We start from the raw sequence: 25,388 nt of genomic DNA, 5'->3' as shown, positions 1-25,388 counted from the left end.
GGGGTGAGTGTTTCCTTCATGACAAGATTTCCTTCACAACTCATAAAACATGCAGAGAGACCTTTCCATGGGAGGAACATTGACAGGGCATGGAACAGATGGTGTAAGTATTTGGTACTGCACTGCAGTTGCTCTGCCCCATAGCCGGGTGTTGGGATGTCACAGAGACGAATACGGGATGGAAATCCTGAGAGACAGACAGAGAGAGCAATCCCATGGGCTGACAGTGTGAAACATAAGTGAACCAAGAAAAAAACTAGGCAGAGGAGAAGTGGTGTACCCACGGCCAGCACATGCTCCCATGGGGCTGAGTGGATGCTCAGGAACTCAGCTGGACTTTATTCACAGGGTTTTTTGTTCCTGCATCCTCCTCCACTGCCACAGCTGGACAACACCAGTTGCAGATGCAACAGCAATTAGGTGCCTGTGAAATTCCTTGTACCAGAGAGGAAAAATGAAAATATTCACATTTTCAGCCCTGTCATTCCAGCCAACACTATGTCAACACTTGAGGATGAATGGCCCCAGTCCCTTCCTTCTTCTGCTGAAGGACCTGCAGGGGAGAAGCTCCAGTATGAGTTATCACAAATACAGCTGCATTTCTCTGCTGGTCATCTGATGTTGCTGCTTTCTTGCAGAGCAGAAACAGAGAATTTTATTCAGGAAATAATACTGGGCACATAAAGTCACAGCAGCCCCAAGTAAGCAAAAGTCAAAGTGTCCGGAAAAGGTAAAAAGTGCAAGAAAGGTGTTATCTTATGAAAAGCAAAGATAAATACATCTCCAAGACCATTAGGATAGAGGCTGTTTGCATCACAGCCAGAATTCAGGGTCGAAGAGAGTTTTGCTCATTCTGTCATATCTGCCTGTGAGAAGACCGAGCTGCAGTCAGCAAGCCCTGAACTGAAATACAGCATGCACTGAAATGCAACAGAGTGGACTCAAGCCAGGGCCCAATTTACCCTGTGAGTCCATCCTATGAACTAATCCCTTTCCTGGGCTGGAGGGGTGTAGCTCCTGCACTGTGTTCAGGTTATCTTCACACTATCACACTCCAAACCGCCCTTCCCTTGCTGGTGGTTCCCTACTCCCATGCTTTGGGAGCTCTTACCCAGAGTAGATGGGTGGGATAGATTTCTTCTCCAAATCACAGAAAACAGACAATTGCACAGATGTTGGAAACTGAAAAAGTTGTAGGTGGCATCACAGGAAAAGTGGAGCTGACCACAGGTTTACTAGAACTGGAGTGTGGACTTCCATGTGGACAAAGAGGAAGAGGAAAGCCTGGTGAAGATGCGAGCTCCTTGCGGGTAGTGAGGGGAGGAAAAGTGGGGACTGAAAGGAGGTAAGTGGCTAAACAGCATCTGTGAGAAGGAGATGCAGAAGAGATTACTGCCAAGACAGCATTTCTGAATTTATGGGAGAAAGAACCTTTTGAAAGCAAAACAAAGAGAGAAAGAAATTCAGACCTGAAAACAAGATTTGATCTGAGCAAGGTAATGTTCTCATTTGTTTTGTATGCATTGTACACGCTGAACTGTGAACTGCTGGAAAGGCACAAAGAAGAAAGCTGTATTTTTTTCTGAGTGAATTAAAGATTGAGCTTTAGATTTCTTCTGTTTTTAAGGAAATAAACTAAGTTATTACAATGCTCTCAGTCAGCTCTAGTTATAGGGTTATGTCATATATAATTAACAAACTGACCTGCAGCCACAGTGCTAGCCTCTCTTTCCCTCTGCCTTGATCTTTCCCAAAGACTGTAGATGTCCAGGACAGGATCTGAGCTGGTGAGGGGCTGGAGCACAAGTGTGATGGGAGCGGCTGAGGGACCTGGGGGGTTCAGCTGGAGAACAGGAGCTGAGGGGAGACCTTCTGATCTCTGAACTGCCTGAAAGGAGCTTGGAGCCAGGGGGGGTCGGGCTCTGCTCCCCAGGAACAAGCGCCAGGAGCAGAGGAAACGGCCTCAAGTTGTGCCAGGAGAGGTTGAGGTTGAATCTGGGAACAATTTCTTCCCCAAAGGGCTGTGGGGCATTGGAACAGGCTGCCCAGGGCAGTGCTGGAGTCACCATCCCTGGAGGGGTTGGACAGACATGGAGATGAGGTTCTCAGCACATGGGCCAGTGGTGGACTTGGCAGTGTTAGGTTTATGGTTGGGCTCATTGATCTTAAAGGCCTTTTCCAATCGAAATGATTCTATGATAAATCATTACCATATTTCTTTGAGAGCAGCACACATGTGGTGAATATCAACAGCAGGATTTGCAATGGACAGGGCTCTATAAACTCCCCTACACTGTGAGTGGTGACTTTTGCACTACCCTTCCAATGACACTCCTATCACAGGAATATTTCTTTTTTTTTTGTTAAGATGGAATTATAAAATTTCCAGCCTCCATGAAGCTCTTTTCAGGAAGGAGTAAGTATTTGAAATAATCAGTGAAGGTAAAAATCAACATAATTCTGCATTCTATGCAATAACTGAGAGATACACATCCAGTGTATTGTTCTAAGAAGTACTGGCAACTTCAACAGATTTTTGAAGACACAAGGCTGGAATAGAGATATAACACTCTTTATGGCTTTCAAAAATGGTAAACAGAATTTCTGTTCTTGAAAAAGGGAAATTATAGATCAGCTATTTAACTTCCATTTCCAGAAAAGTTCTGGGACATCTAATCAAGCCAACAAACAAACACTGAAACAAATCAGAGAAAAGAAATAAAAACCAGCCAGTGTGAATGTGTCAAATCTAATCCTTCTGTGACACTTGTGGATAGGGAAGAAGCAGTACATGCCATCCATCTTCCATTTAACAAGGCTGTTGACACTGTCTGACACGGCATTCTCAAAAGCTTATTGGGAAAACATGGTCTGTATGAAACAGCTCAAGGTGGTGCAAAATGCTCACTCAGAGAGAAGCTCTCAGGGAGTCACTAAAATCCACAGAATCCCCTTGTCTTCTGTGTGTCCTTCTAGAAAGTGGAGTAGAAAATGATTTAATCAGAGACAAAGCTGGAAGGGGGCACATGCATGTGGCAGAGCAGAATTACAACTAGAAATTATTTTTAAAAAGAACTTAGAACGTGTGGACATTTACAGAAACAAATCCAGTGAGTATTAGTCGGGAATGGGCTATTGCACATGCACAATCTGCACTGCAAATGCTCTGCAGCTGACCTGTGGAAACAGATCTCTATCATGAGCCAGGTCAAGACCAAGTTTTTACATCTAGAGAAGGCTACCGTGGCAATAAACAGAGTATTTTACTCCATATCCCTATTGGGTAGAACTAGGAGTTAGGGCCTTGCACTTCAGGATGGAGCTGGAGTGAGGACGGCTCAGGCAAGAGTTGGAATCTCCATCAAAGAAGGTTTTTAAGAAAAGGGTGGATGATCTTCTGTTAGGAGTGACTGAGGGAATGCTGATTTTGGCTTCAGGCAGGAAAGGTTTCCTCCAGATGTACCTGGGATGTCCAAATGGTTGTGTGGATTTCCAGGGGGTGTGTAATGCTTTGTTCCAGGCTCATGACAACACTGGTGTTTTATATCATTTGCTCCCAAATACACGCTCTCAGTTTTAACAGCTGAACACTGTTTCTTGTCTAAGAAGACCCTTTTCCCTCAGCTCATCTGTGCTCCTGCTGCATAAGCCATTCCTCACCCTGCAGAGATGCTTAAAGGCAACTCTGAATCCCTGGCAGAGCCAACCAAGAGGCACCATGGGGACTCAGACGTTATAAGAACTCTATTTCTAACCTCAAAGCATGGATTATCACAGGAGCCTTTGTAAGCAAAAAACACCCAAGAGCTGTCTCTGTTTCTCCGGAGAGCACAGCGGCAGCAGCCGGGGAAGCGGCCGCGGCAGGAATGCTGCCTGTTGCTCTGGTTATTGCAGGCGAGCTGTGATTTACATCCTCGGTGGGGCACAGCGGAAGCAGCAAATCACCTCTTTCACATGGGTTTAAAAGGTGACTAGACAAATCCATGGAAGAAATAGCTACTGAGGCCATTAGATCTGAAGTCCTGCTACCGGTTAGGGAAAGCCCTGCGTTGCTAATTGTTGGGTGGTGGATTGCTACTGTGTGATTACCACGTTTTTGCACATTTCTTTTGGCTACCGGTGCCGTAGATGGAAGCGTGAGCTGGAGTAACCTCCGCCCTGACCCAGCCAGGACCATTCCTGTGCTCCTCAGCTGCATTTCAGCACATTAATCTGGGATGGCCACAAACCCAGGGGCTTATTAACAAACAACTGGAGGCTGGAAACAGGACAGAAATTCTGTGTCTCAGACTCAGGCCACGTCCCAGACTTGCTGCTTTCTGGATGTTGTTCAGGAACAGCCAGGAGCCCTGTCCTGCTCTGGCTCTCCCCTGGGTAAGCTGCAGGTTTGTGCTGCAAGGACTCAGGGCAAGATTTAGCTCCAAGCTTTTCTATGCCAACCAGATTCTCCCCTGTGCTGGACAAACAGCGGTAAAACAAACTGGCAAAGCAAATGCCATCCCATGCGCAGAAGCATGCTTTTATTTAACCAGCACTAAAGTTTTCAGATGCAAATAGCTTATTGAGTTGGACAAAAGTCATGGCAATAAATGTTTCTTTCTAACTTCACCCTACAAAAATATCTTTGAATAATAGGATTGCGTTTTTCCAAAAATATTCTTTATTGATTTACAGCAGTATCACATTAAAGCACAGCATTGGAGCTCCTTCATTAATGAAATAAGACACAAAAGTCTTGTTATATTAGTGATTTTCAGAGTAACTCAGTAATCTATTTTTAATATTCTCATGGAGGCATGCCAGAAGGATAACATTTTTATGCTCTAGCAGAGAAATATACTTTCAGACAGTTTTGACTGACTTTAAAGTGCACTTGAATGCCCAGGCATGTTTTCCATCCCTACAAAGTGACCAAGGAGAGAGGAGTCTTATCATTAGCACAGAGCAAATCCCTGACAGCATGAATTCCCAGCTGCCAGTGTCAACAGTCTTTCCCACACATGGTACCAGGGGAGGCTGGAAATAAAGGGCAGTTGCTTCTCCCTCTGTGAAGGCCATGGCACGTATCAGGAACACCGCATTTCACCCAGATACAGGTAACTCCACAAAAACCTCTGGCCTTCTTCTGCAGCTGCCATAGAGATGGGAATCCTGTCTTCTTGCCCCATTTCTCTGAGCAGCCTGTGCATCTGTGGCTTCACCAAGGCACAGCCATGATCTCAGTTCCTTTTCTGCTGTGCTGTGACTGTTCCTCTTCATACAATACCTGTTCCAGAGAGTCCCACATTGCAAAGGGCTATTTCAGGCCTAATGAGGGGCTCTTATCAACTTTCAGGCTCATTTTCAGCAGAGGAAATCTCTACTGAGCGAACAGGATCACAACACACACATCAGGGGCCGCCTGAGCTTTTCAGGCAGATCATCATTTAAACCCATGTTTCAAACCCTGGTTTAGTGCTAATTAAAAAAGCCTCCTTCAGGGGACCTTGGGGCTGAGAGCAAAGTTGCTAATCATTCCTGTTGAGAGACCGAGGCTGCGCAGAGCTAAGCGGAGCAGGCACCCATCAGTGGGATGTGTTCACGCTACAGGTTCGTGTTTGGGTGGCTACAGTTCATGCTTGGACAAACCACACAACAGATTCTATGGACAGATTCTATGTCATCCCCTCCATGGTTTCAACAGAAGCATCCCAGGGCTGGCGAAATCTCCCTTTGGATCCTCTTTCTTGCTGGAAAGGGTCTGTGTGTTCCTCCCTTCCCTGGTGTCTGTGCAGAGCTCACCAGGGTGCAGAGCAGTTTCACAGCGATGCCCACACATTATCCCTGTACGACACACTTCAGGGTCTGTAGGAAACCGAGGTGAACTGCACGGCTCCCTTGAACCATGCCCACAGACCTTTATGTCCAACAGATATTGCAAAGTAAGAGTTAAAATATGCTGCCAAGGCTTCAAGTAGCGAGGCTGCATTTGCAAATACCTGGAAGCCCACTTAATGCTCACTCCTGAAGTTCTCATTTTGAGCAGCGACTGTGCCAGTACAGCCGACAGGAGATGTTTGCAGGGCAAGGCCTTGAATCTGAGACACCTCCAGTCATCATCACATTCACACACCTTGTGGTGTCATACTCATCACAGGCATTTTAGCTGAGCTTGACCACCATATTTTGGGATGATGCAGAACTCTTCTAGGCTGTACCCACATGTGAGAATTCAGCAGGACTGAAAGGACTCTTTGTCCAAAAGGAGTCTCTTAGCAGCACTCTCTTCTGCTTCCAAATGGGCCTCAATTGCAAACAGATGGTCCTAATTTTGAAACCCCAAGAACCACAGGACAAGAGTGCAGCATGCTTGAAAGCACCTTCAGGAATCTCTGGCAAGATCTCCAACGTGACAATGATGTTTATGGACTACATGCATCCATCAAGAAGGGATCTGTCATGTTTACATTAATGTTATGAATCTCCTTGTTCTACTAACTTCTTAGTGGCCATGCTCCTTCCGAGCACTGCTCTGGCGGTTTGCAACGCAACCCTGAGTACAGAACGTGCAGTGCTCACATTAGTCTCTCCTATAAGCGATTTGGACAGTAATACTGTAACAAATCCACAGCCACCTTGGTCTCCATGCCTGTCACTATGCAGCAGACCATGGCCGCTCGTAGCTGCAGGCGACAGCAGCTCTGGCAGCCGCGTCTCCTCCGGCTGGGAACAGCCTGTTGCAGCCCAGCTTTGTGGTCCTCAGGACTTCTCACTCCCAGTCGCCTCACAAACGTAGAGGCTTGTTGCTTGGTGTTTATGGGCATGCTGAAACTTTGGCCAACCTTCTGAGGCCATCTCATAATTAATAGTGCCTATATGTCCTGGTCTTTCTTTTTCCTGTCCTCTTTGACTTCCCTGGGTAGCTGGAGCTATGCTTCAATGTGAACACTTTCATATTTCCAAACAATCTCCTGCATCCTGACCAGTTCAGCCATCCTTGGCTAAACTGCATAGCACCGAGGACAATGTCTATTGTCCTGCATACTGCTGGCTGGCCAGAGGAGTGCTTCGTGTCTGGTATGAGCATTGTAGGACTGTGGTTTTGGGAGAAGCACCCATAAAAGGAACAATGTGAAGTTCATTACCCTAAGCTGATCAGTGTTTAACGTCCACTGCTAACAAGCAGTGTGTGCCATACCCCTAAATCCCATCTGCAATGGCAACACCAGTCCCTGCACCTCCGTAGGTGCTGTTGACCTCCACAACTTTTAACAAGTGCTTGGGAGCACCATAATCGGCCCTGCAGCATCAGGAAGATGGGGATGCTGAGCACAGTGGTGGCGGGAGAGCCTGGCTTTGTGTTCAGAGGTGTCTGTGCTGCCCGGTTAGTGTGGAGCTGCAGCCACGGTCATGACGGTGCTCAGCCAAGAGATTTATTTTGTGACTAGTTTTAACAAGACAGGAATTGTCAGCCCATGGAAGGTGCAGCGAGGCTCCTGTGCCCCATCCTGTCCACCACTGCTCAGTAAGCCACTTCAGGGGAAGCAGTTGTGATCTCAGTGGGTTTTATCAGCTTTCCTCCTTCCCTGTCCCTGTAGCACACGTTCCTACGCGTGTCCCCATCTGGAAAGCGCAGAAACCCTCCAGCCCGTGTGATGTGAGAGGCACACAGGGCTGAGCACCCCCCTGGCAGCCAACAGCCCGGACAGGCTGTTTCCCATTGCAGGGGAGGCTCGTTGTCCCTCATCCAGACCAAACAAGTACAAACCAGCACTGGGGCAAGAAATTCAGCTGCTGCCCAGCCTGTGGGAGGTTCATGAACCCCAGTCCAGGAGATGTGAAAGCCAGCAGTGCTACAAGATCATAAAGCACATCCCTCTCTGGAGTCTTGGAAGGGCTGATGTGGAAAGAGGGCTACTCAGGTACCAATGCTGATTTATTTGCAAAATCTCCAGCTTCTTCCTCTGATTTCTGATCCTTCGTGTGTGACAGGTGTGATGGTACCCTGGTTGCCAAGTCTTAAAAGAGAACTCACTGCAGTGGTTTACATCCCCTACTGCAAAAACCAAAAACATCGTCCATGGAAACAAAGTACCAGCCACGCAACGCAACTGGGCATGAGGAAACCCATAGTAGAGCCAGGAGGTTTCCCAGACCCCACCTATCAAAAAACCATCCTCCTGCAGAAGAAATCAGTGAAACAGCGTGGGAGGCTACATTGGGAAGGAGGGTTTGTCAAGCAGAAACCTCAGCAATATAGCAAGGAAAGTACAGGTCCTACCCAAGTCCCATAGGTCCAGAAAATCCCAGTGAAGCAGGGCCCACATTGTGCTCTTGTGCCCCCACATCATCGCCTCCAGCACTGCTCGCCCCTGAGGAGCAGGATTTAGGGAAACAAGGGAACAGGGACAAAGCAGCAGAGATTTCACATGTCTGTAGTGCTGGAGAAACAACGGGTGTGCAGCCCCGGGGTTGCAGCAGTAGCTATGGAGAGATTTTGCTGCTGCTCAGCAGCCTCAGAAGGAACAGCCCTCTCTCTGCGGTATTCTCTACCTCCAAGCCAGAAACAGGCCTGATTTGGCCCTAAATGCATGTATAACAAAGATACAGCTGTGAATTTCCTCTCTTCTCATTTTAAAATATATGAGCTGGTTTGCACAACCCCAGTATGAAGCAGCTTTTCCCATCCATGGAGCTGTTCTCCAAACACCACCCCAGTGAACTACTGGGAAGCAGCCACAGTACTAAACATCTGCACAAATGTATTGCACCAGATGTTATCAGAAGACGAGGCAGCAGTGGGTCTGAATCTGGATTCCTGGAAGTGCCAGCCCTTCAAGCCCACCCAGAACCATCCCTGCATAGCAGGATCTACAACAAACATGGGAATGGAGCGCAAGCGCCACATTCGCAGCCTGTCCACATCCCTGGGAGATGTTGCTTGTCACACAAACAGAGCAACTGCGTACACAAGGGAGCACAAGGGCAGACAGAGCTATTGTGACAGAATGTCAAAGGGTGGGAGGAACCAGCCCCAGCCAGCCCCACATAACCAGCTCTGAGAAGGTGTCCCACAGAGATCTCCCTGGCTGCTGCTGAGCCCCAGGAGCAGGCTGTGCGCCCGGCTGCTGGTCTCGCTGCTGCTCCCTGGCTCTCCCTGGGGTCTGTGGCTCTGGCTGCCCTGTCAGCACACAGGCTCTGACCAGCCAGCAGCATGGATCATGCTTTCCAAGCATGGATGCCTTCAGGTTCTCCTCCCAGTCCCAGAGCATCCCCACCTTGACTGCTCAGACCTCTCCTCCGGGCTTTGCAAGTGAGTGAAATGTTGCAGTAGCCGTACACATCGAGCCCCGCTCCATCCGCTCTGCAGGAAGTTGGAGATCAGCCCCAGCTCGCTCCAGATGCTGCCTCATCATTGAGGGGGGACCTGACTCCTTGATAATCATGGACCCTGCAGCCATGCCCACCCAGCTGCCCGAGGAAGCCCCTCACCCAGAACATGACCCTGGTCCACCTGGGGAGACCCTGGTCTGAGTCTACCCACCCTTCCCACGGCAGGGGCTTGTTCCCAGGCATTTCACCCCGGGTTGCCTCTACTGATGACAATTTCCATGAAGTTAGTTAAAAAAAGAGCTTGCGCTGCACCGTGGAGAATGTCATGAGGATTGTGTGGTGCCGTGTGGTTTCTGTGCCGTTCCTCTGTAAATTGTGCAGAGGTCAGACAGCCCCGAGCGCAGCGCCCGCGGGGTTCACACATGCACACGTGCACGTCCACGCTCACAAAGTGCGCACACAGACACGCAGATACAATTTACGTACTTGCTTTCCTTGTTGTCTCTTAATTTAAAAAGTCATTCAGAGTGAAAATATGTTTCCTCTTTGTGAATGGACAAATCTAACACAGATGGTACATTGACTGGAAACATCTTTTGTTCCAGTGCATTCATATATTCATTCTGTTCAAGGACAGAAGGCACCATTTATGATCGTCTCTTCAGTGTTCCCCATCTTCACAAATTGGCAATTGCCTGCTAAAGCTGTAACAAATCATCACCTCTTACCAGTGCTGCAAAAGCACAGGTTTAAAGACTATCGGTGTCAGCAGTTCTAACTTGCTGATGCAGAGCAAGGCCGTCCTTGCATCTGACGGTAATGAAGCCTGTAGTATTTTGTGTCTCCTGTGACTGCTTTGGGCTTGCTGCTCACCAGCTGAGAGCGATGAGGCAACCAAGGATTAAGCAAGGGCCAGAGAAACTTTCCCAGATGTTTCTGCATAAACGTGTAATTTCCTTTTACATAAGAACGGATCTTTTGGGAGGAACTGGTGCGTCCCAGCTGAAAGACTTGAAGTGCTGAAGATTGCAATAAGTCCTTAGGTACGTTGGCTTAATAGATTAATTACCCTGAAGAACTATTTAAACCTCATTTCTTAGACAGTTTTTCTGTTAGGCCATCTTTCCTGGAGACTTATTGCAATAGGTGTCTTTCCTACTGTTTCCTGTTAATTCTCTGCTTGAGTATGTGCACGCTTGCTCATTATGATGTTGTGGATATTCCTATTTCCTCCAGAAATACCTAATCCTTTCCAGAATCCTCCTGATTTTTTGTGTCAGTGAGCTCAATGTACTACTGAGTCCTGCAGGTTAAACACGAACGGAGCAAACAGGGTGTTATTCTTGCAAGAGGATGTTTTCTTCTTATGATTTCAGGGCCATCAGGTTTTATATGACAGATCACAGTTTCAAAAGCACGTTTCACATGTTCAGATGTCATTCCCATGCCATCCAACAGCCTTGATCATGAATTAAATAATGTGTTCTGGATTGAACTTTGCCCTGGACTTGCTAGCTCTCAAAATTAGATAGAAAAGAGAGAGAGATGCTCAGTGCAACCTGTGTGCAGGTGCTCTAAGAAACAGCCTCAAGAATGTGCAGATCGTGAAAGCAGCACAGAAATACCCACAAATGTAAACAAGATGAAACACAAATGCAAACTGCACAGAGACATCGGTGCTCTTTCCTCAGTGCAACAGGGAGAGGGAAGCTTATAATCACTGCCATACTTTGTTTGTTTAATCACAGGCATGGTTACAAGGGAAAGAAAACAGGCAGAGCCTGGACACTGAGTGCTGAGTCTGGTCTGACTTTGGAGGGGACTCCGTCTCCTGGGAGCTCAGTCCGGCTGGGTGCTGAGCAATGGTCCTGACCACGGGACATTCAGCCCCAACCCCAAGAGCAGAGCCTCTGAAGATAACGATTCCACAGCACTGCCACGTTTTGCAGTGCCCAGGCTGCAATAAGCAGCAGGATGGGGTCACTTGTGGAAGTATCATGGGACCTGGTTCAAAGCACTAGGAGATGGAACAACAAGAAGGATCATGACAAATGGCTATCCCCAGTTCAGTTTGATTTCTGAAAAAGGAAACCAAGCGGCAGCTTTGAGCCATAATGAGATTTAAATTATTCTTAGAAACATCTCAAAAGATAGCTGAAAAAGAAATGGGAGTGACTCACACATATTCCCTCTGTGAGAAGGGGTGAAGGTGATCGATCACACAGAGCTGGGCATGGCCTTGTTTTGGGGTAGAGACCAGGCAGCTGGTCAGGGACACTATAGGAGAGAATCAAGGGACTCCAGCATCCCAGCCAGCACCCTCACCCTGCACGGGATGTCCCATCCAGCAGAGCAGGGAACCCCAGCTGGGGAGCATGCCCAGCGTCCCGCACATCTGGTGGGTTTGGGATTTGACACATGACAAAACGAGACTCTAGGTCACTCTCTGGCTGCCAAGCAGGTGGCTGCAAGAGGCAAAGGCCAATCTGTCTGTGAGATGGGTTCTGCGCAGAGTGTGCCATTTCTGGCTGAATGCATCCCGGTGTGCTAGAAACTGGGAGAAAACAGTTCTGCATGTAGCCCCCTCTTGACAAGCCAGTTCTTTTATCCTGCCAACTGCAGCTAGCAAGAGCCAGGAGCAATGCTGATCGTGAGGTGTCAGGAAATGTTTGCCACGACTTTATCTTTAAAATAACCCTTGTGGACAATTTGCTCGGCAAAGAAAGGTCCTACCCAACCTCTTGGTGCACAAAGCAACACAGACCCCCAAGGAGGGATGCTTTGGGTCACCCAATGAGCTCCTATTAAAGTGATAACTAAACTCCAGATGGCCAGCAGGTCCAGGGCAGGGTCTTTGTCCTCTGCCACCACCCCCCTGATCACTCAGCCAGGCTGGGAGCTTGTGAGAGGTTGGAAACATGCAGGCAGGTGGGTTCCCCTGGCTCTCTGAAAGAGAAAAGTAGATCCTGGGAAACAAATGAACCTCTCGGTGCCTTAACAGACAAGTGATGTGTATGGTGCTTGTGCAAGCGAGGCGCAGCTCAGAGCTCTGTTATGGAAATTCTGCTCTGTGACAAACATGTTATGAATGACTTTTCTTGAAAACGCGCCAACATGTAGGTGCTGCTATCACAATATTCAATGACTTTAACTTACTGTGAACGTTCTTGCGATAAATCATGGAAAACCTTGCTTGTGCTATCTTTAGTCACTGCAATGTTTCACTCTCACAAGTCACTCACAGCTCTAAAAATACAGTTTATATCATTGGATTCCTGGAATTCTTTTAGTTCTTACATTCTGATTTAAGTGGCATTAAAGCTGGGCTGCGCAGTTCAAGGCTGCAGGCTGATATTTCATTGCGGATTAGACATCACCTGGGTTCAATACAATGTTTGCAATATTTATTTGATTTGGATCCAAAGGTAATTTGGAAAATCTTCCTGTAGATACACCTCTTACCTGGCTATGTGGAACAAGGGCTAGATTTTGTTTTGGACTAGATAGTAATTTAATAACCATTCCAATATAGATTTAAACTAAAACACATGCTCACCACAAGAACCGAGTGGAGACTATGTGGGGTTTTCTCCCCAAAACTTGTAGTTATCTTCTTGCCTTTTCTGGCCTATGGACTGTGATGTTGTGACAACTTCTAGGTCAGATGTCTCTTATTTTTGTTTCACTTAATGTGTTTCATAGCAGTTATTGATTCAGAAACACGAAGAGCAAGAAAGCCATGACCTCCCACCAGCCTTTCTGGATTTGATTACCAGCTCACCAATGGCTGATAGTTTGAGCAGAATTTAATGCTTTCTAATTTTCCCTGATAGGGACTACGAAGCATATTACTTTTTTTCTTTTTATCCCAACTGGCAGCTCAACAAAGCCCAGCAATAAAAAGCACCATTTGTGTAACAAACTGTTGTACAATCTACTACTTATGAGCACGAGCCCTGAAAATGTGCAACCTTTCTGCACATTACGTTAAACCCAAACCAGATGGGCACTGGAAAATCCTCCCCTTTGTTGCAGGGGGCTAAAGGAGCTGGTGGTCAGAAGGTCTATTTCACTACACAAATAAACAGAAGAGTTGAACTACATTATTTTCCAAAAGCAGCAGTGGGAAACCTATGTGGGAACATTATGAGCAGTTAGCGAACGTGCTGCTGAAGCGAAGTGGGCACAGGGGAACTCTTCAGCTCCCACCTAACATCGTCAGTGACTGCCAGACTGGACCCATCACCTGCAGTGGGAGCCCCGGCACCCAGACTTGGAGACATATATGTGGAGACAAATGGGTAAAATTAATCTCTTCTCTAAAGGGTGCTTGGGTCAGAGCTGGTCATCTAAATTCTGACAGTAAACTGGAGAGAAATGGGATCGTCCAGAGGGGACTGAGCCCATCCAGAGAAGAGCTTCTGAGGCAGAGAAACCTCATCGGATCACACAGGGTGTCTCACACTTTGATATCTCCATAAGTGAAACACATCTCGCTCTCAGAGTCCCAGGGCAGGGAACTCGGGACGGTAGCTCTGGGACAGGGACTTTGATATCTCTGGACTGTACCAGGAGATGCCTAAATTCTCACACACTGATCACATGGACTGAGACAGTTTGGGAGGAACTATTTGGTAGTAAATAGCTCCTGCATGCCCTCTGATCCCTTTTTCCGTGATTGTGTTATCATGAAATTCTTTTTGAAATCCACCTGTCCAAATTGGCACTGGGAGAGATGCATGGCCAAAGTCACCCACAGAGCCTGTGTCCTCACTGCCTCCCCTCTGCCGGGAGGTGTGCAGATAAATCAATGTATTCAGTCACACAGGCAGTGAGCAGGGTAAGTGCAGCCTTGACACGCTAGAGACATGAAAAATGTGGTACAGCTGTCACACATCAGATGTGCAGCATGATGGGATGGAGTGAGATGGCTTGGGGTGAGATGGCATGGGGTGAGATGGGGTGAAAGCTGTTACCAGCTGCAGAAGATGATCCTGGGAGTTTTAATGTTCCAGAGTGTAACCACTGGCCCTGGTGTCAACACCTGAGAGACTTTCAGATGGACCTGGGAGGGAAAAGCAGCTTATGGATACTAAAGGATGCTTAAGGTCCTGTCAGGAACTGCCATTCAAACAAGGGGTTGCTCTGTAAACCCCCTTCTGACCCCAAACCAGGTCAGAGCTCACTGAGCCTGAGGACGACCGAGCCTGGGAAGGATGCACATACTAAGCACCCCTGAATCAGGGTGTGACGACCTGCACAACAGGACTGTGGTTCACACTGTGCAGTGCAGAGCCATCTCTCATCGTTCCCAGGCTGAAGACTCCAGCACACCAGGGAGGGCCCATGAATTATCTTATTGCTCTTTCTACCTGTCTTTGTGCAACCAAACCAGATCTGGGAAGAATAGAGGTGTGGGCAGAGCATGGTGTGTCCTCACTCTGAGACATGCTGTGCATTGACCTTGCAACTCAAAAGTCTCACTGCCTGGACAGGTGGAATGGGTTGGGTAGAGCATTGGTTGAGAGGGTGAAGTCACCATATTCAGCTCCAAGTGCTCGTCTCTGGCTAGACAGAAGAGCAAGAGCCCATGGGTCCGGTACCCAGCCAAGGTGCATGCACAGGGGGTAGGATCGGGGGGTCTAGGCAGATCTCATCTCTAAACCTAGCATCACCCGTGACTTTAGGAAGACCCACAGCCATGTTTGCCTTAGGCTCTTCTCAGACAACAGCTCACGGCTCTGCCCAGTTCCGGCCAGTGTGGACCAGCACTTAGGAGGAGAAGATGTCATTAAGCGTATAAAGAACATGGGCTGTGGGATTGAGCACAGTCATGGTAAAGGGGCAGCCTGGCATAGTATCATCTCAGGGCCAGGAAAGGGCCAGAGGCTGGGAGTACAGCTGGGCAGGCAGATGTCAGGATTCCTGCTTGTTGGAGAGGTAAGAGTCTCCATTTTCCTGAGCCTGCGCATCCAGTCCTGGGTTTTTCCAGGTCCTGCTGAATGGGCTTTCTGCTTGCTCAAAGGTGATTTATTTTTACAAATTTAAATGAAATCCCCTCAGCCATTTTTGAGTAATACTAGAGTTAAAAAGACTATTTTCCTATTTAAAAATATTCTAGCAAGACTGTTTTTATTAAATCAAAGTTAAGTCAAATAAAGGCTGCAGTTTGAAAGTTCAGACTCGGGTAGCAGCGAATCCTCTCTGCGGAGCTGTGCCCTTGACAGACGGATGTCTGTCTGATGCCCACCAAACCCTCGCAGATCACCAGCCTGCAGCTGGAAAGAGCAGGGAATAGGGGCCAGGCCCTACCTGGCTGAGGTGTGCACACCCTGTACCCTCAGGAGATGGATGCAACAGGGCAGGAGGAGGAGGGGTCACACACCTGACAATGCTTCTCCTTACATGCCCTGGCAGATCCCTAGACACAACAGGTGAGACTACAATCCCTTTCATCCAACTCATACCCAGGCATTGTCACCTTCAGTTGGAGCACAAGTGTGATGGGAGCGGCTGAGGGACCAGGGGGTTCAGCTGGAGAACAGGAGCTGAGGGGAGACCTTGTGATCTCTGAACTGCCTGAAAGGAGCCTGGAGCATAGAGGGTTCCAAGTAGCAAGTGGAAACAAGACAAGAGGAAACAGCCACAAGTTGCTCCAGGGAAGGTTCAGATTGGATCTTGGGAACAATTTCTTCACTGAGAGGGTTATTGGGCATTGGAACGGGCTGCCCAGGGCAGTGGTGGAGTCACCATCCCTGGAGGGGATGAACAGATGTATAGATGAGGGTCTTAGGGACATGGGTTAGTGGTGGACTTAGGTTATGGTTGGTCTTGATGATCTTGAGGGTCTCTTCCAACCAAAATGACTCTATGATTCTATAATGTCAGATGGTGAGTCCCTGCTCCCTGCTGCTCCTTTCCCCCATTTATTTGTGGGGTGAGGGATGAGGGTGGGACTGGTGAATACCCCCATATGTGTGCCCTTCATGAGGGTGGGCTACAAGAAGACACTGACATCTTGCTTTTTTCCCATGGCAATCCCAACTATTTTCCCACCACCCTGCAGTGGGTCGATGGGGAGAAGGTCCATGCTGTGACAACCCAACAAATGGCACTGAGTGGCACCGAGTAGAGACAAATCTGCTTCAGGACTCTGCGATGTCCCGTGGGGCAAAGGGAGGTAACCACTGTGCACCGCTGCCGAGGGCAGCATGTGTAAGAGTCAGTCTGAAGATGGAACAGTATTTGCCTGAAACATTTGCCATCAGGGCCTAAGAGAACTGAAGCCCTGATAGAAAGAACAGATGGACAATTACTTGGAGAGAGGCCTGAGGAGGAGAATTGTGTTGCACAGGTCACTCCAACCTGGGGGGCTACTAGTAACAAAGGCTGCTGTATGGACTTCACCTGCTGCCTCAGCCAAACTAGCCCCCACCTTCTAAGAGGGATTGTGTTATACGGGTCTCTCCGACCCACCCGACTGGACATCGTTAAGATCTTCCCACCAGAGGATCCTGAATCACGACGGAGGACCGGCAGGACTCTACGGGACCGGAGACCAGAGGGACGCCTTTGGGACTCGGTGGTGGTAATCAAAATCCTCATTTCCATCTTTTTCCTTTTTTCTTTCCCTTTTTCCTTTTTTCTTTCCCTTTTTCCTACTCTCTTGCTACCACGTGCTGCTTTACAGGCAAAATAATAAAGTAACACTGTTTGATTGAATTATAACCCCAAGGCATTCTGGTTGCCTTAATTTTGTGCTTTGAAACCAAGGTAAATGAACCATCATGAGTCCATCACCGAATGGACCGTGACAACATGTCGGCCACCGGCTGCCCCCTCCCTCACCATTCCCCGGCTGGGCGCTCGTCAGGCTGCTCCACCAGCCCTGTGGGAGCTGCCACAGCAGAGAACGTGACATCAAAGGCAGGCCTGGGTGACACACGACATGCATGACACTTGGTGGGCCTGCCAGCTCCTGAGATGATGTGAGATGAAGGGAGCCGGCTGTTCCCAAATGGGGATGCAGGAAGAGCTGAGCCCCTGTGTTGTCAACATGTGTGACAGGAAGGGAAAAGCAGCAAAAGGAGGAGAGCAAAGGGCTGGAGGGATGCCCAGACTGTGGGGGGCTCTTCAAACTTAGAGGCTGTGCAAACAGCCCGGTGTAGAGGGGCTGCAGGGGTGGAACCATGGACTGCTGGGCCACCAAGTCACCAGCCCTGGTGACACAGTTCTGCTGCAAGGCAGACGCTGGCTGGCCGTGGGGTCAGTGCAGCCAGTGCCTGCATGCCTGCTGCTCATGCTGGGAGGCAGCTTCCGCTATGGGCACCTGGAGATGTTTCCTTCTTTGCCTTCCTGTAACAAAATCATGGGGGGAAAGTGGATGCAAAAAATAACAACGTGAAAGCTACAGAGAAAATGGGAGGGTTTTTTTTTACATCACTCAACAGTCTGCCTCTTTACAAGTCCATGTCATCTTTTCTGTTGTTATTAATATCATGTTATCTTACCCTCTTTCCCCAAATATAAGACACGGTCTTTATTAATTTTTGCAAAAGATTTTACTTTTTTACATGTATAGCAGACTGAACACTATTTAAATTGACTTTTTAATGAACTGTAACTAGGGCTTATTTTTGAAGTAGGGTTTATATTTTGAGCATCCTCAAAAATCCTGAAAAATTCTGCTAGGGCTTATTTTCAGGGTAGGTCTTATTTTGGGGAAAACAGAGAAGGTATACTTCAATATCTGGGACTGTAGAAAAGAAGTTCCCTCACTGGTGTGTCCTAGAGTGACTATGGGCAGATTCTGGGCCTGGTTCTCTGCTGTGTTACTCCAGTTGAACACAAGTACATTGCCATGATGACATAATTTGGATTATTTCTGATTTATAGTGATTGAGAAAAATTGGGTCCTGTACAATAATGCAAACAATCAAACACACAAAGCAAAAATAGCACTTCCAAGCTGCACTTTCACATTGCATGATATTTTGAGGACTTAATGTTGAAAGCCTTAATGAATTTTCTTCGTTTCATATATTATACAGTTGCCTGAAAGAAATGGCAAACAACCCCTCAGCCTGATCATGCTTTGCACAGGCTGAATTGTGTGTTTTTCGGTCCATCAGCTTTCTGCCAACAGATCTCCACTCAAACCAGTATCTTCCAGCAAGACCAGTTGCTGGACCATAACCAAAGAAACCCAAATGACTCTTGCAGAGGCCCAGGCCAAATTCTGCTCTCTGATACATTGATCTGAAGCAATTTTGCTGAAGACGAGGTTATCTGAAGCACCAAGTTCTCTGAGGGAGGAGAGCAGGTCTACCATTGCCTTTGCGGACTATTCCTGTTTCTTCTCCACTGACCACCTTCACATCACCGTAATTCCCCAGCAAATCCCATTACCACAGTCAGAACATCAGTCTTGTCCTAAGACCTTGAAATGCCACATTTCAGCCAAAATTACACCAAACACTTGGATCACAAAGAACTGCCTCAAGTCTGACAACAACAGTTAAGGCTGATCCAGAAATACTGAGATGAGGAGCCACTTCCATTAAATCTTAGAATGTTCCTACCTGCAACACCCTTAGAAGCACCACACATAAAAATAATGGTGAGCTGCAAACCCAGCACAGATGAGAGATGCTAAACCAGCACTGATCCAGTCTCACTTCCCTGCTTTTGACACCACGGGCCGAGGAACTCACCGTTCTTGCGCTCCGCAAAGGGTGGTGGCTGGAGCTTGGTGCCATCTCTCACTTCGCTGGCAGCCTTTTCTTTGGGTGCCTTTTCTTCTTCATTTCCACTTGGTGTACTTTTGTGGTCCGAGCAATCCTGTTTGGTCACACCATTCATCACCGTGCCTGAAGAGAGTGCTCCAGATTCTGGATGCTCCACTTTGGATGATCAGGGAGAGAAGCAGACACCAAAGTGACCTCTGGAAAAGAGGAGGAGCAGGTTAGGACAATCAATCCTTGGAACAGTGAACAAAGACTCTGACTCTAACACTGTGAAATAATCAGACCACAGACAATTAATTACTCCACCTTCAGGATTCCCTATTGCCTGCATGATTCTGTTCTCCTCGTCTGCTGGATCTTCATCCTTGGCTGCTTTTCTGGAAGAATTTCTACCCATAAGCACAGAATATTTGCAGAAAGCCAGGGGTGTTACGAAAAAACACAGTCATGGGGCACCCACATGAGAGAGCTCTTGAACTGTTAGAAATACAGAACAGATCTACAAATGAGAACAATCTTCTTTTATATAAGGCCCTGGTTTGCTGACAAACTGGGTGACAGAATTAATTCCACACAGCACATAAATAGGCTGCTAATTACATGATACAGATAGCAAACGACGAATAGCAAACACCAGTTAGCTTTTACACCAGGAACTGTACAAACATCCCGCAAAGTAAAATACATGCAAAGACTATTCTTTGACATCAAAGTTGTGATTAACACACATGGCAGAGTTAAAATCTTTATGAAGGATTCAAACACATTAGGTAAAACATTTTGAGAGTTTTTGAAGAATAGGAGTAGTTTGTTGGTTTTACCAGATTGTTCTACCACCAGGTTTATGTGGGATTTATGGTCAAAATGCATTAGGAAAACTCTCAGAAAATGGTACAAATTCAGGTTGTGCTTCTACAAACATCTGGGCAAGGAGGTGCTTCCCTTTACGACACTCATATCTCACCAGAAACAGGGAGGGGAAGGATTCAAATAGTACCAAATGTATTAGCGGGATGCAGGCACGTGACCCAGGAGGAGCTGTTGATACCAAGCACAGCAGAAGAAAGCTGCAAGGACCACTTCAACAAAGTGTTGTCCAAAAAAAACCTCTCCAGATGCTAAGTGAAAGTGAATGCCTCTAAGAATCAGCACCAGCTCCTAATGAGTCCCATCAGGAAGGAGCTGAGGAGAGCTAAAAAAGGTCATTTGTAGAGAACAAGAATAGAAAAGTGCAAGATTGATTCAGTGATAAAATCTGATTTAATACAAAAAAGTTACCGATTTACTGTATAAGGAAGTAAGAATAGTGCATTGTACACGATACCATCTCCTCCATGCTACGTGTGCCAGGACTGTCTCACACCCCTTTTCAACCCTGCACCAGTGGGGATTTTGCCATCTGCTTTCTCATCCATCTCCCTGTGTGCCCCCACCTGCCCAAACTGTCCCCCCATGGCCGTGTCCCACTGGCTGCAGGTCAGACACTGTGTCCGTCTGTCCTGCTTGCACTGTGTTTTGTTGCCAGGAGATTCCATGTAGGGTGCCCATGCAGTGGATGCGCTGGCCAGGGAGGAGGTCCCAAGGGTGTCTGTGTCACAAAAAGTGCAGGTGGGACATAAAACTGTTCCTGTGTGCATCACCTGGGACAGACTGTGTCCATACCCAACCCTGATGTCTGGGCTCTGAAACAAAATGCAAAACACCACACTTGATCCAAACACAGTCCTTACCAGCAGACCCTCCCTTCTGCTGTGTGCTTCCCACCACGGCCACTCGCCTTTGCGGCTCTTTGCCCATCTCCTGTTCTAAACTATTCCAATCAAAGTCTGACATGCTGCCACTACGCATGGAGACAGCCCCATGGGCATCCAGTTGGTCCAGGGCTGTGCCCTGTGCCACATCTTGGAACTGCCAATCTCCATTTCCACCTCTGCTTGAGGATTTTAGCTCCCTTGAGCAGCTCATGGTGTTATTTCTACGGGTGTGACTGCTGTGCAATGCCCCATCACCGCTGTGACGGGCGACTGATCTACTGCACACCCATCCGCTGGTGGCCATAGGGCTGCAGACCCACTTTGGCACAAGCAGCATCAGCCCCTAAGCTCTCTATCTAATTCATGACTAACGTGTAACATGCAAGAACTGTTTACATTACTATTTAAAAATCTACATTTTTTTAACTTTTAGAAGTTGCTGATACGATGCATCTTTCCAGTGGAAACAGTGGGTGATGACAGGGCAATCCAGCAAACTGCATCTGCTTACAAAAATGAGACTTTGTTCAACTGAACACTAAATCTTTGATGAATTAGTCAGGGCTTTGGTGACGTACATGTTGAACCAATATGACAGTTTTATATGGATTATGATTATTAATGTTTTTGAAAAATGGGGAGCGTGAGCCAGACATCCAGTGCCGAAGCTGCAAGACCACCAGCAGAGGCAAGAGTCTTTCAGGAAGGTTTCTTACAGGCTCTGTGTACAATCTTTTTGCACTCAGAGCATATGCAACATTTAATTTGCAGTCAGTGTACTGAGGTCCTTATTGTCTGAGCCAGGAGGTCACGCAGCGACCCCGGAGACACACGCTTTCACAACACACTCAAGTACCACTGGCTTGATGCTTTTTTTTTTTCCTGAAGTCAAATTTGGCCTCAAACATTCCACATTGTTCACTCACTTCAGCCTGAACTGATTGTATTTACAAAGCTTAAGCACACTTTCAGCCTCAGAGCACATCTCCCATCAACCACTGTTGCCAACACATAAATTGCAAGGCTATACACAGTACAGGCCATGTCCCATCTCTCTCTGCCTATAAATATTGAATTCGTAAAGCTGGTCTACCATGGCAGCTCATGGCTCCTTCCTTGTAAGACAGTGGAGATCCTCCAGAGCAGATGCTTGGTTTACAAGTCTCCTTGCTTTCTGTTCAGAAAGCAACATAGCATAGATGGGGATCACATTCGCTTCCCCCTAGACATGCCTGCCCACCCGTAAAGGCCCAGATGGGGCTTGGTTGTGTCTCTTCCCCAAGGACTTAGGTTTACATAAATCTGGGGTCTTTGGAGAGCAGCCTCAGTCAATCTGATAATGGAAGAGGCACCGCAGCCATGGCCTCCCCGGCCAGATGTTTTCCTGGGCTGAGTCAGTGCAGGTCCACAAGGGCCACACACTTCAGCTCATGTTCAGCTCAGGAAAAGGCACAGGTTTTGTGGCTGATGTGATGCCTGCAGCCCCCTGCCACTTCCCAGTGCTGGCATGGGCATACAACACTTCAGCTTTAGTACAGAGGGGAAAGCCCAAGGGCCACAAAGCCTGAGTGGGCGTTGAGCTTGTAACTGAGGAGCCTGGGCCCTGTGCCACCTCTGTGTCTCTGGGACACGGGCCAGGCTAGATGGACCCTTGTCCTGACTGCCTCTGGGGCAGCGATTGGCCAGGTGAGATACCTGAGCACTTTTGGGTATGGCCAGGGCATGTCATGTCACCAATGGCATCTCACATATTCCCTTCCTTGACTTTGAGTCACAGCAGCATAGGGTGCTCAAGTGTCGTCCAGTGACTGTCACCCATTGTATCCCTAACGTCTGCTGCTGCTGAGCTTGGGGATGTGACACAGACAGGTCTCAAACAGGCCATATCAACCCTGTCCTGCAGACTGAGCACCCTGGGCAAACACCCTTGGGTGCTGCCTTCCTCCCTCTCCTGCCATTGCAGGAGGTCACGGAGCAGCACACCAGACAGGCCGCCCATCTCTGTCCCCTCACTTGCTCCCCATCTCCCCAGCAGCCACCGCGTGGTTTTGGGTCTGTCCTTCTGGGGAGATGTAGGCTGAGGATTGGGCCACCTGCAGGCCCGTGGATCCTGTGCACTGCCCACACACCTGTTGATCCGCAGCCTGCTCTCTGGGGATGAACGTTTCTGCACAAAGGGAAACCCGCCCAGGAGACAGCCCCTGTGTGGGGACAGCTTGGTGACACCAGCTCTGCCCCAAACTCTCAGGAGCAAGACACAGTCCCTGTTCCCACCATCCATCACAGCTGTGTGTCCACTGGTCCCTTCAGCCTCCCAGTCTCTGCTGAGCCCTGGCTGGGTCCTTCTGCCACCTGAAAGTCCCCAGCAATAGGATCGCAGCCGAAAACTGCTGAGCACCAGGGCTGAACCCTGGGCTGCCACTGCCCTCTCCAGCCTGGGTGCTTGGTGCTGCTCAGGCTTTGCAGAGGTGCCGCTGTGAAATCACCTGGCGTTACCCGGAGGAAGAGCTCTAGGACACCCTGGCCACCCACACACACGTCACCTGGGGCTCTGCAGGCTGCTCCGAGACTGTCACAGCTGCAAGGAAGCCGTTTGCCCACATGACAACACTTTCCATTATTTTTATAACTTTCCCTGACTCCAAATTGAGATAGGAAGATATTGCAAAATAAAAACGAGGAAAAAAGAGTAGCAGGTCACCCATATTTTTTTATTGGACAATTCTAAAACATTTTATGTTTTTAACACTTTTAATTTCTTAGGAAAAATGGCCCTTTAATTAAAAACTATTTTAAGAAGTGGGTGAAAACTTTGTCTACCTGAGAAACAGTTTTACCTTCAGCAGTGCTTATCTTCCAACAAAAAAATTACTTGGCTGGAAAATTCCTAAACTGAAAAGTTCACTGTCCATGTCTCAGCAATCCCCTTCCACCTCTCAAGTCTCCACATGTCAAGGAAATGCCTGGATGAAGCTTCTTTCTGGCTTTCCAGGAGTGAGCTTTGTGCCAACGTGTGCACCAGAAATAGAATCTGCTAATCATTGGAGCAAAACAAGAACCTTCTTGAGCCCTGCTCTGGGGTCTAACATATGGACAGACACTTCTTCCTCTGCTCCGTGACACTGCTGTCCTGCTCAGTGTCTAGGCAGAGGCCTCCAGCACCATTTGGGGTATCGCTGCTCGACAGGACACAGAGCCTGCAGCAGCTGGACCTGCGGCATCTCTACAGGCTGAAACACCCACACTGAGGCCCCTGGCTCCTGCCTGTAGCCTGCACAGGGACAGGCACAACATCTTGAAATGCACTCTGTTTCTAACTTTTAGAAATGTCTTCACGAATGGCACTTCCTGAGGCTGGTTCCTGCTTAGGTTCCTGTGATGCAGCTTCGATGTTCTGCACAGTTACTGCCTGCCCAGCATGAACCCATATGCCTAATCTTCATTTTCCACCTTCCCACATTTTCCCCTCTGCCACCTCCTGCATGCACCAAGATGGGAATGAGCACAGCTTAGACTTCAGATACTGAATTCATCTAAATTCTCCCCTGCTTTCCTGTTTGCTCTACTGGAAGTTGAAGTGGAAGTAAATATATTTAGTTCTAAGGCATGTGCAGCACTTCTTAAGCAATTGTGACCCACCATAAAACTTTAAATACCTAAAGAGAAAAACCAGGACAGAGATGTTCAGAGATGCAGTTCAGCCTTATCAAATTCTTCACGTGTTTGTTGTGGTGTGTTTGTATTCCTGGGCTTCTGCTTGCAGGAATGTTGCTGATAAAACCATCTCACTAAACATGGACTTTGTGTGTTTTAGCTCATGTTTGCAGTGCTCAGACAGTATGAGTAGCTCTGGATTCCAATGGGAAAATGTCCCATGGACGTTTACACTGTCTTGTTGCAAATGCTGATCAAACCCTGCTCCATACAAGCTGCAGCAGAAATCCTGCCTGGTCCTCCTGAGAGCCATGTCATGGTTGGCCAGGCAGAAGACAACTCTGACCACTTGTCCCTGTGCCTAGAACAAGAGACCTTTGCTCCTCTGAGACCATCCTGGGGCTGCCAGGGAATGCACCGCTGCCATTATCTCATTGTTTTCCTTGCAGACGACGTCCCTGTTGGATGATTCCCCCCATTGAACTCCCTCACGCCTCCTCAGGGACGCAGAAAGCCCCATCTATGACGTGCAGCCTACAGGCTGTTTCCCACAGATCTGCACATTGCTCCCATGCCCCGGAGAGGTGACCTGGTAACCAGCTCAACCTCCACGCAAGGATCTGCAGCTCAGGAGAAGCGCCAGGCAAGGCGGCCAGGGGACTACCCCAGTAAATGGAAAACAAACACGGGAAACGTGCCACGGGCCTGGACACCCCCTCCTCTGACACATTATTCCATGCAGCTTCTTGTGCAACCCCTCTGTGGGGCCAGTGCCAAGAGCTGGTAAACAGAGCTGTGCAAACATGACGCCGTGAAATCTTCACTCAAGGCAGAGTCTCCTAGAATGTGGTCACATTGTGATCCCCACACTCAGAAAGGTTTTCCAACTGTTTGCACCTCCAGGGGTTTTGGGATATTATCT

The 25,388-nt window shown here is 48.1% G+C and overlaps 1 protein-coding gene across 5 annotated transcripts in view; it reads right to left on the bottom strand.

Moving 5' to 3' along the window:
* MYOCD (myocardin) overlaps nucleotides 1-25,388 on the bottom strand; it is a 255,352-nt gene that overhangs the window by 90,658 nt on the left and 139,306 nt on the right. For all 5 annotated transcript variants that reach the window (XM_065034533.1, XM_065034537.1, XM_065034539.1 and 2 more), the window contains exon 2: nucleotides 19,026-19,255. In XM_065034533.1, the coding sequence (XP_064890605.1) occupies nucleotides 19,026-19,173 (148 nt within the window). In that variant the 5' untranslated portion in view covers nucleotides 19,174-19,255. The remainder of the gene's footprint in view (nucleotides 1-19,025; nucleotides 19,256-25,388) is intronic.

Source organism: Columba livia, chromosome 18 (assembly GCF_036013475.1).
Source record: "Columba livia isolate bColLiv1 breed racing homer chromosome 18, bColLiv1.pat.W.v2, whole genome shotgun sequence".
NCBI lineage: Eukaryota > Metazoa > Chordata > Aves > Columbiformes > Columbidae > Columba > Columba livia.
This window is presented reverse-complemented; position numbering and strand designations above follow the sequence as displayed.